Source organism: Papaver somniferum, chromosome 6 (assembly GCF_003573695.1).
Source record: "Papaver somniferum cultivar HN1 chromosome 6, ASM357369v1, whole genome shotgun sequence".
NCBI lineage: Eukaryota > Viridiplantae > Streptophyta > Magnoliopsida > Ranunculales > Papaveraceae > Papaver > Papaver somniferum.
In genome coordinates this window covers 11393177-11406530 of record NC_039363.1, presented here as the reverse complement: position 1 = coordinate 11406530, position 13354 = coordinate 11393177, and the positions used below count along the sequence as shown (strand labels likewise).

At 37.0% G+C, this 13354-nt stretch overlaps 2 protein-coding genes across 4 annotated transcripts; one reads left to right on the top strand and one right to left on the bottom strand.

The window, feature by feature from the left end:
- Positions 1-4666: 4666 nt before the first annotated feature.
- LOC113286918 lies at positions 4667-8807 on the top strand. 3 transcript variants are annotated; one of them, XM_026535564.1, is made up of 8 exons: positions 4667-4826; positions 6747-6934; positions 7021-7396; positions 7468-7593; positions 7742-7876; positions 7968-8168; positions 8259-8386; positions 8468-8807. In XM_026535564.1, the coding sequence occupies exons 2-8, from the start codon at positions 6756-6758 to the stop codon at positions 8790-8792; spliced, it is 1470 nt and encodes a 489-aa protein (XP_026391349.1). In that variant the 5' UTR covers positions 4667-4826; positions 6747-6755; the 3' UTR covers positions 8793-8807. The 3 variants fall into 3 exon arrangements, with proteins under 3 accessions (XP_026391349.1, XP_026391347.1, XP_026391346.1); XM_026535562.1 differs by having other exon boundaries at positions 7468-7647; positions 8474-8807; XM_026535561.1 differs by having other exon boundaries at positions 7468-7647.
- A 52-nt stretch (positions 8808-8859) lies between these two features.
- LOC113286917 (L-ascorbate oxidase-like) lies at positions 8860-11278 on the bottom strand. The gene is made up of 5 exons (XM_026535560.1): positions 10908-11278; positions 10591-10683; positions 10298-10510; positions 10027-10209; positions 8860-9932 (listed from the first exon to the last, which is right to left on the bottom strand). The coding sequence occupies exons 1-5, from the start codon at positions 11199-11201 to the stop codon at positions 8973-8975; spliced, it is 1743 nt and encodes a 580-aa protein (XP_026391345.1). The 5' UTR covers positions 11202-11278; the 3' UTR covers positions 8860-8972.
- Between the last annotated feature and the right edge of the window lie 2076 nt (positions 11279-13354).

The following is a 13354-nucleotide window of genomic DNA, read 5'->3' as shown; positions in this document are numbered from 1 at the left end:
TCGTTTGATTATGTCCATATCTCGTCGTATAGAAAAGTGGCGCCATTGGCATAGTGGCGCCTGACGTAGCTATGACATATCGACATGCTAGTGGCGTAGCCGTAGCGTTGTGGTGTGGCCACGCCTGTTGCGTTGTAGCATGGAAAAAACTAGGATTTGTCCCCGTGGACAAAGTTAGGTCTTGACGGCATGCCCAAGGCTAAATTTTGGCGCCGTGGCCAAAGTTAGGGCTTGGCGGCATGGCCAAGTCTAAATTGGCTCGGGCCATGTTGTGGACCATGACCAAAAATTAGGGCTTCGGATAATGTTACCGAAGTAAAAGTCTTGTTTCGATCATGAAATCCTAATTGGAGTCCGTTATGGGATTGGCCACATACAGAAAGTGGATTAGCACGTAGTTGCGTCATTTGTGGGACATTGGCATGTTACTGCGGCAGAGTGGCATGTTGGCATGCCGATAATATATTGTTGTGGCAGGGCGCGTTTGGCTTGCCAGTTAGTATGGTGGTGCAGCAGGGTGCGTTTGGATTTTCATGTATGGTAGCGAGTTTAGAGCGACTTGATTGGTCAAGAAAAGGGGCCGGCCAAACACGAGTGGCCACACTTCTGATGTGAGTGTGGCAATTTTAGAGCAACCTGATTGGTCGAAAAAGATAGGCCATCCAAGCATGGTCGTGGCTACACTTCTAGTGTGAGTATGGAGGCTTTAGAGCAACCTGATTGGTCGATGGAAAGGGACCGACAAAAATCATGGGGACGACCTCATTCTAAATGCATATGGTGCATCTAGAGCAACCTGGTTGGTCGATCGAAAGGGGGCCGGCAAGCAAGGGCGTGGTCACACTTCCAGTGCGTCATGACAGGTTTAATGCGACTTGATTGGTCGATGGAAATAGGGCTGGTTAGGCATGGGCCCAGCCACAACTCATTGGGAGTGTGGAAGGTTTTAAGCGACCTGATTGGTCGACGAGGAATAAGGGCCGGTTGGGTAGCATGGGGGGTGGCCAAGTGGCGCATGCTTCCCTCGTTGTTGCTCCTACTCCGCGGCTCTGTTTGCTTTCTAACTGAGTATTCCGTACAATGGACTTAACTTTGATACTTGGAGATCCGTGTTACTCTGCTGCGAGGGAACACAAATCCGTCATGCAATGCCGATATTAAGGGTTCTGCCGGGGAACATAACACAAGAAAAGTACTCAGGGAATCTTTTATTAATAAGTAATATGGGCAAGGCACCGAAATTTACAAAGCGTCTGGGATTGTTTCTACATACGCCAGTTTGGATAAATTTAATGTAAATATATTGAACGACTCAATAAATATGCTAGTGAAGATGTTGGCACTCGTGGATCCGTTTCCTTGCAGAGTGACGTCACATCAGATGCAAGGTTTTACAATTTTAAGCCTAAGCTAAAAACCACCATCAACACCCAAAGGGTTTTGTCACTCGACAAGGTTTTTAGCGAGACAACACTAAAAACATCAAGTATGTTGAACATTGCAGACATAAAGATCGCGTTGATATTACTGAAAATATCTGAATCAAAGAAATGAAAAGCGATAGTCTGTTAAGCAACGTAACTTCCAGAATCAAAAACAAGGTTTTATAAACATTCAAGTCACCTAAGTAATGTGTGATAAACTCCTTTTGACTGCATTAGACTAATGAAAATTATCTTACATCAGGGGGAGCATCTAATGGTGTGTTGAACTCTTTTCCTTCACCGAGGTTACTTTTGCCCACATGGTTTTTTTTCTCAGAAAGGTGTTTAATGAGACAACAACAAACACCAGGAATTATTTCCCAACTAAGTCTATTGTCTTTCCCATGAGGATTTTCTTCCTTAGGAATTGTGAAGCAATTAATGAACTTCAACGAAGCAAAGTGATTATCTGCAAGGATCACCTTTACTTGCATCTGTCACGTTTTACTCTTTCCCCTTCGTCAAGGTTTTTTCCCACTTGGTTTTCCTTGTCAAGCTTTTAATGAGGAAACATATTCGAGTCTAACTATGTTCTAAGTTTGCTTAATATTGTACTATTTTTCTTTAGTTCAGGTTTTGTCCCTCTGGGTTTTCCTGACGAAGTTTTAACGAGACAATTAACTTAAACTCATCGATCTTTGAAGATCGTATTGCATGTGATGAACTGCATGTAAAGTACGAGACAACATGTGAATAGTTGTACAAGGTTTTATCCCACTGGATTTTTCCTTGTCAAATTTTTAGAAAGGCAATTGATTTCGGCACAATTCATCAAGGAGAGAACGGCATTTGAAGAACTACATTCAAAGCATTATAAGTGAAGAACTATGTATAAAGTTTTGTTATTGAACCGCACAAAGAGGGGGGTGTTACAGGGCCTACGGCCCATGGATGTGCGGTCCATATAGTTACCTAGAGTTCACCTTTACATGTATATAAAGGAAATTGTATTCATGTAACCTTATTCTCCTGACCAATAGAAACATTTCTCTGCCTCTTCCTTTTCCCCCATTTATTCTACTGTTTAACATTTTAGTTTATAATATATTTTGTCACTAGAAAACTTATTTTTGTTTGTGAAAACTAAAGATGGAAAAAATGAAGAAAAATAACATACCAGAATTATCTTTTCGTTTCTTTCTCGACTGTTACTGCATAAGCGACTTTCAACTGCCGGGATTATTGGATAACTGGACTTTGACCCTTTGGAAGACAATCGATTCTTTGTTGCCGTATAACCAAACATTACTTCTATAGGATGACAACGTACACAACTATAGTACAATTTCTTCATGTGGTGGTTTTTTTTCTTTTGATTTTCCACGGTTCATAAAAGGAAAAACATCACAGGCCATTTAATGATAAAACTAACTAGATCTTATCGAAACTTTTGAAACCAACACAATAGAAATAACATGCATGACGCGCTCGAATATTCAATTATCATGTAACTTAATTTACCCTGTATATAAAATATTAAAAGTCCAATATAAACCGGTGATAAAAATATACTAATTCGAGATATATGCAGACGGGATTAGCTAATTCCACTCACATAAGCGATTTATAGAATTATATTTATGTTTGAACAATCTTTTTCGCAGAGCAGCTAGTTTAGAAAATGTGCAAGAAAAGTAAAAGTGGAAAACGCGTCATGTTTCTAGTAAGGGAGTGGTGTGTGTTTTAGCATATTTTCCGTTTATTTTCTTGTATATATCATCCCCTAAAACCCTCTGGTCAATTCGAATTGAATAATTAATTACTTTCCTAAAATAGAGAAAATAAGAAAAAGAAAAATATAATGACTATTAAATTCGTAAGAATCTAGGAAATAAACCTTTCAAAAAGAAAAGGTGAGAATTCTTGGGCGGATTTTTCAATGGAGAAGAACAAAATAATTACAAATATTCAATGCCTCATTCATTATAATTCTTGGGCGGATTTTTCAGTAGAGAAGAATAAAATGAATACAAATATTCAATACCTCATTCATTGTAATTTACTAATTTTAGAAGGTAATTTATTACTAGGAACGAAAGAACGGATGTCAGTAAACAAAACAATATTTTCTCTTGGAACTGATGAGTTATAGTTATTATCGAAATAAAAAAAAATCTGAAAATACAGCTTGGGTGTTCAGAGAAAATAGTTCAGTTATTACTTTTTGGGTATGTGTCTGTGAGTCACGCACTTTCCTTAAACATACTGACTAAACGCAATCTTCTCTGAAAAATACTTAAGATATTTTATTTATTACACTATGTTTTAATTAGTAATTAAACATGTGAATTTAAAGTACTCTTTTAATTAGTAATTAAACCCGTGAATTTAAAATATTCATCTTCATTTTGAAGGGTTTATTAGTAAATTAGATTTCTGGATTTAAAAATATTTTGTTTTCATTTTGGTGTTAATAAAGAGTGATAATTAATATTTGGAAGAAAAAAAAAGCAGGAAAATTGAACTGCTCAAATACAAGAGTCTGTTTCCTGACCAACTCAGATAGATTGTTTCATATAATTGATTTTTTTACGAATGCCATTACCTAATAATTTAGTAACAAAGACATTTCTTTCTAATTGTACAATAAAATATAACAATATCGATAATAACCAACATGACTACTCGACAAAAATTTAACGGCTCTTGCCGATGAATGACTCAGTAAACTAGTGTATATTAATCTAAATTTAAAAAGTCATATAATCGTACAAAAATATTTTTCAACATATTTGTGAGTGTTCCACCATTTGAAGAAAATTTAAAGGACATATTTATTGACGATTTAGGGTTCTTATGGAAGATACTGATGAGCTTAAACACTTATTACACAGTGATTCTGCTCTGGCAGAAATGCACGCACAATTTAGCTCTGAAAGTACATGCTGGAAAACTGTCACCAAATTAATAAATGAACTCTCGAACTAAATAGTTGGTGTGGTTCATGGATACATTGGTGCCGCTTCTTCGTCTTAAACCTTCACCATCACTGGAAAAACTCTCACATTTTTAGCCTAATTAAAGCTACATTTTTTAGGCAATGCCCTTCTTTATTTAGTTTGATAGTAATCTACAAAGGACCTAATTAGGTAACACTATTTATTTCATATGTTTGTTTCTATAAATACCCATCTCAAGTATTCATTTTTTTTCATACCTCAAATCTCTTAGCTCATCTTCTTGGTTCATCTATATTTCCATTTTTTACATCCTTATTAGTGATGCACTAAGTAAGAAAAGGAATTTACATAAAGCTTCCATGGCCTACAACTCTTCTAGAGAAATTGGGGATGCCATTAAACCCAATCAATTGCTCATTTGGTATAGTTTTGATTCTTGAAAGTAAGGATTTTGTTAAAATAGTTGGTAGAATCCATTATTTATATTATCATTGTTTTCATAAATAAAATCTTGATTTGCTTAGATCCTACTTCTTGGGTGTAGGATTGAGCACATAAAAAAAGTTCAGGTTTTCTGCCCTGTTTGGAAGCGGACTGAGTAAAAGTAATCTCTTTCTTATTTTCTTTGGTAATCTCTTTGTAATTTAAGGTATTTTTACTTTCATTTTGAAAAAAACATGTTATACATGTACTCTCTTCATCCCACAAAAAATGGAGTTTTCACTTTCTTGTTTATCTAAAATAGGCAAAAATGAAAAACCAAAAGATTCATTTTCTGTGGGAGCAAGATAGTTAAAAAAATAAATATGTAAACACAACATCAAATTTGAAATCAATATTATATATGCATAACACTTGCACAACCTAAATCACAGTTTCAAAACTACTAATTAGGATAACTAAAGTATGTATGTATTTTTTTAAATCTGAGAAGAATAAGTAAAATTTTCTTCTCAAATGAGAATCAGTTGATTTCGAGTCTAGATCTTCATGAGAGGGTTAACCTGGGTTAACCCACATCGTATTTGTTGTATCCTCGCCAATTACTTTTGGCCCTATGTGTAAACTAGATCGAGAAGAATTATTACTTGTGTGTTTTATTAAAGTAATCCACCTTTGAACATATTATGTGAAGATCTTGCTTATACTCTAGTTTTTGAAGGTTTACTCAGATGGCAAGGTCACAACATTATTGTTCAAGAAACCTTGTACAATTTTGTTAGTATTTAATTTTAGAGTTTACATTTGAATATCATTCAAAGGATCCCAAAATTCAAAGAAATATTAATTTTCCTTTTGTTTTTTTTTCATGTCAACAGATCTAGTTTTGGTTAAGATATTTTTTAATTTAATAAACTACATTGAAGTAGCAGGCAAGCGAGCAACAAGCTGCGCCGCTAACCCTTTTTAAATTGCAAATCCTATCTTTTTAAAAACAAATTCTCTCGAACTGGGAGCCATACCTGTTGAGTTTCTTATTTTATAAAAAATTTGGATAAAAATATCTTATACTCTACTGAACTTTTTCAAAAACCTTTTTCTTGTCCAAATTATCACTGCAAGTTTGTGAAATCTAATCAGTGGGATGAGGTTTTTCTAAATAAGGATCTAAAATCTAACAGGACACTAGAGCAATAAAAACTTCTAAAACCATTGGAAATAACCAAATATGTACAGCCTAATATTTTATTATTTAGTGGCTTTACCAACTTGTACAATTTGCAAAGGTAGGTGTATCCCCTTCCGTCTCTACAGTTTTAATCATAAAGGTTCATTACTTACTGCACCGGTCAATTTATCCCCTTTTGCCATATTCTAGCTGGGCCTGGGCCTGGCTAAGTCTATATTCAAGAAAGTAAGTCCAGCTGTTTCCTCCGTCCCGTATATATAGGCGGAGTTGTAAAAAATTGTAAGATGGGTTTTTTCGTATATTATCCTTATTTATTATAGGTAGTTACAATTATAATTAAGTTTTGTTTCTAATGTTGGAAATTGTACAAAAGGATAAAACAGGAAAGATGCTAGAAATGTAGGAAATCAATAAAATTTCTTATTCTAAAAGAAATTCACTTTTCCGCTTATATATTGGGGACGGAGGGAGTATATCGGAAAAAAAAAACATTAGATTTTTTTTGGTATATAATTAAAGCCCTAAATAAAAGTGTGAAATCTTGTGACAGTTTGAATTTGTATAGCCAAGATTAATGGCTCCAAATCATGTTTAGATAATTTTCCATATACGTAACAGTATTAATTAGATTAATCGTATCAGCTTCATTTCTATACAATTTTTACCAATTACTGAAAAGGACAAAGCACTCATAAATTCCATATTTAATGTCTTAAATTACTTTAATTGCAGACTTGCAAAATGACTCAGTACAATGGACACCAAACTTCTGAGGGCTATGCGCATAAGGAGTCAAATCCACATTCTCATCCTGCAAATGGAGTTCCTTCGATGCCATCACAGCAATCTCAGCGTCGCGACGATCGACGCTCTTCTTCTAAACCACAAACCAGTCAAAGGATCAATCAACCTTTGGAAAGGTTGGATCTAGCTTTTCATTATCTACTCATAAAATGCAGTGTTACAATCATGTTCTCAAAGTTTTTTTTTTTTTTTTGATCATTAGCAATCAAATAGCGGCGGGTTATACTCGCAATCCTGAAATGGGCATCCATGATAACCATATGCAACAGAGGCATAGGGTTGGTTCAAGCAGGAGCAACAGAGATCAAAATCCCAACGGATCAAATTCTCAAACATGGAGGCCTGTGACCAACTCGAATCAAGTTCCCGCACCACCAATGGCATACCGGCAGAATCAAGTTCAGCCGACAACGGCTGCGTACAGACCTAGTCAAGCTCAGGCACCAGCGGTGGCGTTCAGAACGAGTCAAGTCCAGGCACCAACAATGTCATGCAGACCGAATCATGTTCAGGCACCAACAATGGCGAACAGAACGATTCAGGTTCAGGCACCAACAATGCCACAAAGAACTCATCAGGTGCGGCAATCGAATTAACAATATTAATATTCCTCAATATGGACCCTTACATAATTTTTTTGGTACTATAGGAAATGTCAACTCGTAGCCATGAGGTAGCAACAGTAGAAGTTGGAGTAATGCCCTTGGAGGCATACGGAGGCCGCATATGGTCATATGAAGAACTCAGAGCAGCATATGGTGCAAACCCGGCTCAGGTATATGCCACTCGACAAGCTAAAGGATCATTAGCGGCATCAAGCTCAAGCCTCGTTAGTACTTGTGATCTTAATTCGCAAAGTTATTCTTTTCTTGTACCTATAATATGGGTAATTTCTCAAATTTGACTCTATTTTCTCGTGGCAGGGAGAGAATCCCCGATACAGGATAGCAGGGCAATTCGCCGCTCAACAGGTTGCAAGTCCGCCGGTAGCTTCACAATATGCAACTACATTGACGGTTCAACAAGGCCCGCAACCATACAACTTTTCTGCTCTGCAGGTATATATCTAGTGTCTGCTAGCATACGAAAATTCACTCTCATTTCTGTCTCTCAAATTTTGTCTATCTGCATTGTGTTACCCAACAACAGGACCCAATATCATCTGATGACCTGTCTCTGTGGATTCAACAACGAGAACGAATACACTTTGGTAATTTATCTACAATGATGCAACACCAGAATCCAACACCATATATCAGTTCATCTAGAATGGTCGAACCACAAAATCTATCAACTTGTCCTCAAGATCAGCCTGGAGAAGAAGAACTATATCCACCTAATATAACTCAGGTGATGCTACATGTGATACATTTTGAAAAATATAGCATACATGAGGATTTTCTCTTTTGCTGAAATACAAAATAACAATTTTGCGAACAGGATGATCTCCCAGACAGGGTAGACAATGAACTTGACAGGGTATTCAAACACGATAAGGTGAATTGGTCAGTGCATGCTCAATTACTTCCCAACAAGCCGAACGCCTTAGGACCAATGGTACATAGCAGGTATAGCATTAGCATATATAACTGAAACTCTTTCTTTAATACTAACCACCTTGGCTTTGTATTGATTGTATACTTGAATAGTTTCAGGCATGTAGGATCAACAGAGTTAACGAAACTCCAAGAGCTAATCGAAAGGGAAGGTACCATCCGGTTACTCTGCAGTTACTTCAAAAAAATCTATCCACCCTCCACTCCCACCAACACCAGCAGTAACAACACCTCCAACGGTTTCAACTACACGGGGAATAACAATTGTATGTCAGTTCCACCACGGACTCATGTTCATGGCAGGAACAGTAATGACGAGCGGAGAGCTGTACCAAATAACAGTAGTTGGCCAACTCCACTAGTGAGTGATCAAGTTCACGGCAACATAGATGATGGCACGTCTGATGATCTGGGCTAATATTTCGTTGGAAATTAAAATTCTTGTCAGAACTGGTTTTTGTGTAGCTTCTTGTTCATAAAAGATATTGTCAAGAATGATTCTATTGAAATAAAAAATACACAAGAATTTCTATTTGTTCTTTTTTTTGTGCTTAACCTAACAATCTTACAGACACTAGCCGATTCTATACAAAGAAAATCAAGGCCTAATCAAACTTTTGGTTTCGCCGCAACCCATAATAGAAGTAGGCAATTTTCCGACTCTTTCCACACCTTCTTCAAGAACAATTCCCATACCCATATAGAAATGAGCTTCAATATGGCAATGAAATGCCCATACACCAGGATTGTCAGCAACGAATCTCAATGCAGTCCATCCCATTGAATGTACAGGCACTGTGTTCTTCATTATCGGATTCACCAAATTATACTTCTTCGGGTCTTCTATCGGATCGTACTTCCCTTTTCCGTATCCTAAAACCCAAAAATCGTGTCCGTGCAAATGCCATGGATGCGTCTCGCTGTTGTTCGGATTCATCGTGTTCGCATTCTGCAGCACAATGTCAACCGTGGAATTGAAGTTTAGTCTGTAAATCCCGTTACTGACAGTTGCGTTTGGATTCGGCTGCACAATGTTGATATCGTAGTTCTTGTAGTCATAGGTGTCTGGTGGTGGCATTTGGTCGAAAACTGTGTGCTTGAATCTTTTCTTAAGTGCGATAAGATACGGGGTGTGAGGTAAGTTGAATGACACATTGTTAACTGACCAACGCCGGAAACCATCAACTTCATTCTGTGTGTTCAGGAGAATAATCACTCTATCGGATTCAACCGGTGGCGCAACGACGTGACTCGGATGAGCTTTAATCTTCAGAGACTGAGCTAAGCGATAGTCAGAGTCATTCCACAAGGGACCTGTAGGTGGAGCGGAAGGCGGAGTTTTACTAGGATGGTTGGGATAATAATTCAAGACGGCTAAACCGGTTGGCGTTGTCGGTCTTCGACTGATAACATTAGAAGCAGCCCAATAATTTCTTGAAGGATCTTGATCAGCTGTCACTAAAACTGAATAAGTTTCTCCGGAGTAAACGTTTATGTTCTTAACGACGAACGGCTCGACGAAATGCCCGTCAGCTTCTACTACTGTCAGGTTATGCCCCTGCATTCATGTTAAGCAAATTCTATTGTCAGAAAAAATACAACACAAACATATTAGAGTTGCTAAGAGGTGATATTTGAACAATCAAAATTACCTCGATTTCGAAATTCAGTGCGGATAAAGACGATAAGCTTGAAAGTCTAATTCGAACAGTTTTCCCTGGCACAACTGTTAGCACATATGGATCGCAGTCGGGGCTCGTCGTGTTACACGTATCGGAAGTTCCGATTGTTGGAGAAGAACAGTTGAATCTTCCTCTTCCATGAATCAAAAGTGACTGCAAAATTTGAAAACAAAATCATAAGCCAACAATTAATGGATTAGTTAAAAAGTTAATTTATTTTAGGATTAAGACTTGTAATTACCTGAGGTTCTCCAACCCAAACAAAAGGTTTAGAAGATAAACCGGTAGCTTGTTCATAAGTACTCTTATGGTACCAATCATTAAGGATGATAGTTCTATCGTAATCGTACGTGAACGGTTCTACGACAGCGTCAGGTACTGCGACACGAATCGATCCGTATAATCCTGCTTCTCTTTGCATTCCATAATGTGCATGGTATAAGTATGATCCAGGCTGCAAAATTCAGTGAATATCCATATCAATTACAAGTTCATAACCAAGGTGGACGACGTTCCGAATTGTAAAAAACTTACTCTATCAACGACAAACTTGTAGATGAAAGTTTCTCCTGGTGTAATTGGACATTGAGTAACTCCTTCTGTTCCATCACTCCATGGAGTACCAATCTGTTTATTACAAGAAAATGATAATCAGACACCTAAATTGACTTCAGTCAAACACCATTGACTAGAAAATTATTTAAAGTTCATTCGGAAAATTCAAATTAATCATTGAGAAAATTGTGGGTTTTCCTCGAAATCGAAGAATTAGTTTCTCAAGAGCAGATTTATATGCTATCCTCTCTTTTTATACTCTGTTTTTATTGCTCTGTTTTTGGAAATGAATTTACCTGACGGATTCCATGCCAATGAATAGCAACATTCTCAGTCAACAAACTGTTTTTAAGTTCGACAATGATTGTATCTCCTTGCTGTGCAATGATAGTTGGACCAGGAGTTTTACCATTGATGGCAATTACTAATTTCCTAAAACAATCAGGTGATTGAAATTGATACTTCACTTCCCATTTGTAGTGACGAACTCTAGCTTCAACTGCTGATGTGGTTAGTAATATCATCATAACAAACAAACCAAATGATATAATTCTTGAACAAGGATTTCTCCATTCCAAAAACAAACCCATATTGTTGAGACAAACTGAGACTGAGATGAGTTGTTGAAGAAGAACAGTGGTCAAGAGACACTGGTTTGAATCCAGAGATTGTGTATTGTTATTACCAATTAGGCAATTACATTGTGTATATATATACATATAGAAAAAGAGATCATATCGTAACGAGAAGACGAAGTCTACGTTCTTGAATGTCAGTCAAATAACGCGGGTTTCTAAGAAATCAACTTGGAATAGAGAAAAGTCAAGTGTATTGTATTTTGATCATGTGATGACAGATTTTTGGACATGCTTTTGCTTTCCTTTTCAGTACAGTGAGTCAGTGACAGGGAAATACGCTTTTTTAATTCACAAATTTGGTTAAAAAGACCAAAATTAACAATTTCTGCGTGAAATGGACAGTTAGATTTTGATACTGTTTAAATGGCCAAAAATGTAAAAAATAGGCAGGAGATAACCAATTTCATTGTGCCTATTTTCAAATATTTTTTCTTATTTTTAATTTACGCAAGATGTATCCAGTTTCATCCTTGCTATTTTTTAAATTTAAGTTTACTATTTTTTTTTGGCCATTTCACCCAAACTATTTTTTACTCGTCCATTTGAACCGTGATTTAAAAATATATGGACAAATGACCCATTTTCTGTTTTTAATTTGATTTGAAAATGGTGAGGATTGGCCGTAGGGCCTCGAACTAGTAACTTAAAATGTGGAATCCGAATTTGTGCACCCCAGAAATCCAGAGTGCGCATTCCGGCTGCTGCTACTGGTCCAAACTATTTAAATTTTTTCCTCCAAAAATCACTTTTTTTCTGATTTCCTTTTTTGTCCTTTTTTTCTTCTCAACAATTCTAGGTCACCGAAACCGCACTCGCGCAGATAGAACATTGGGCACACACCTGCCCTTACTAATCCCGATGATAAGCACCCATATTTCTCTCTCTTTTTCCTTCGCCTCTTCCCACTGCTGCTGCATCATCAATCAGAAAAGAAAAAAAAAGTTTTAATGATGGATCAACAAAACATAAGATTTGGAGTTTTAATCTTAACTGAACAAACAAGAATGGGTGTAGTATAATCTATACAATAAATTAAGAAATCATCGTGAAGAACACTTACAAAGATTTTATTAAGTTTAGAAATCAATACAAAGAAGTAAAGTAAAATCCTTAACTTGGGGAGCAAACAATTTTCTCTCTCATAAAGTTTTATCTCTACTCTGAAAAAGATCTCTTCCCAAACACAGGGGTGATTAGTCCTATATGTAGGAGTTTTACATAGTGGAGGACAGCTAATAAAGCCCCTATTTTCGGGATTGGTGTGCATCGTTCTCACATAAGGGTGTAAATTTTTGCCCGGCTGCCCGAGGCCCAGTACCGTCCGCCATGTCCCATGACAGCCCATGGGTGACCGTGGCCCTTTACGGGCTGGCCCGACCTAGCCCATTTAAATAAGAGGGCGGGCACAGGCCACAATTCGAATTTTCTTGCCCGACCCAATACCCTCCCTATTATCCCGTCAATGCTATCCGCCAGTGTTATCCATTTACCTAGCCTAAGTGATTGTTCCAATTTTGTTTTATCCTAGAATATACTTGATACAGTCAACCTTCATAGTTTTCATATGTATTTCTTAACTTTTATTCCATAGGAGTCTAATTTTGTTAACCATATAGAGAAAATATTGAGCAAAATCTAAGCCACTTTCCTTTTCTGATGATTCAATTCAGGAAAAATTATAGGAAGTTTGGTTTATCTTATTCACATCTCAATCCTCGTATTTGATTATTAATTTTAAGTAAAATTTGTGTATTATTACTACTTTCTTTTTATTTTTAACAATATATATGTATAATATATATTTGTTTGTAATATTCAAGGCCCTCTCGGCCTTACCCGCCCGAGCCCAAATTACAAAACAGGCTTGGGTAGGTCATGGGTACTTACTGTAGATAAATAATCCTGCCCACCCGGCCCTTTTAATTTCATGGATAAGAGATGTTCCGGCCGGTCCTATACCGTCCCATTTAATAAATAGGCCGGGCTGCCCGGCCCGGCCCAATTTACACCCGTATTCTCACACGTTTATATTTGGATCTTCTCGCACATGCTCTTGGAACTTCGCACTGATTTCACACTTTACTTGTGACCTTATGACATCATCA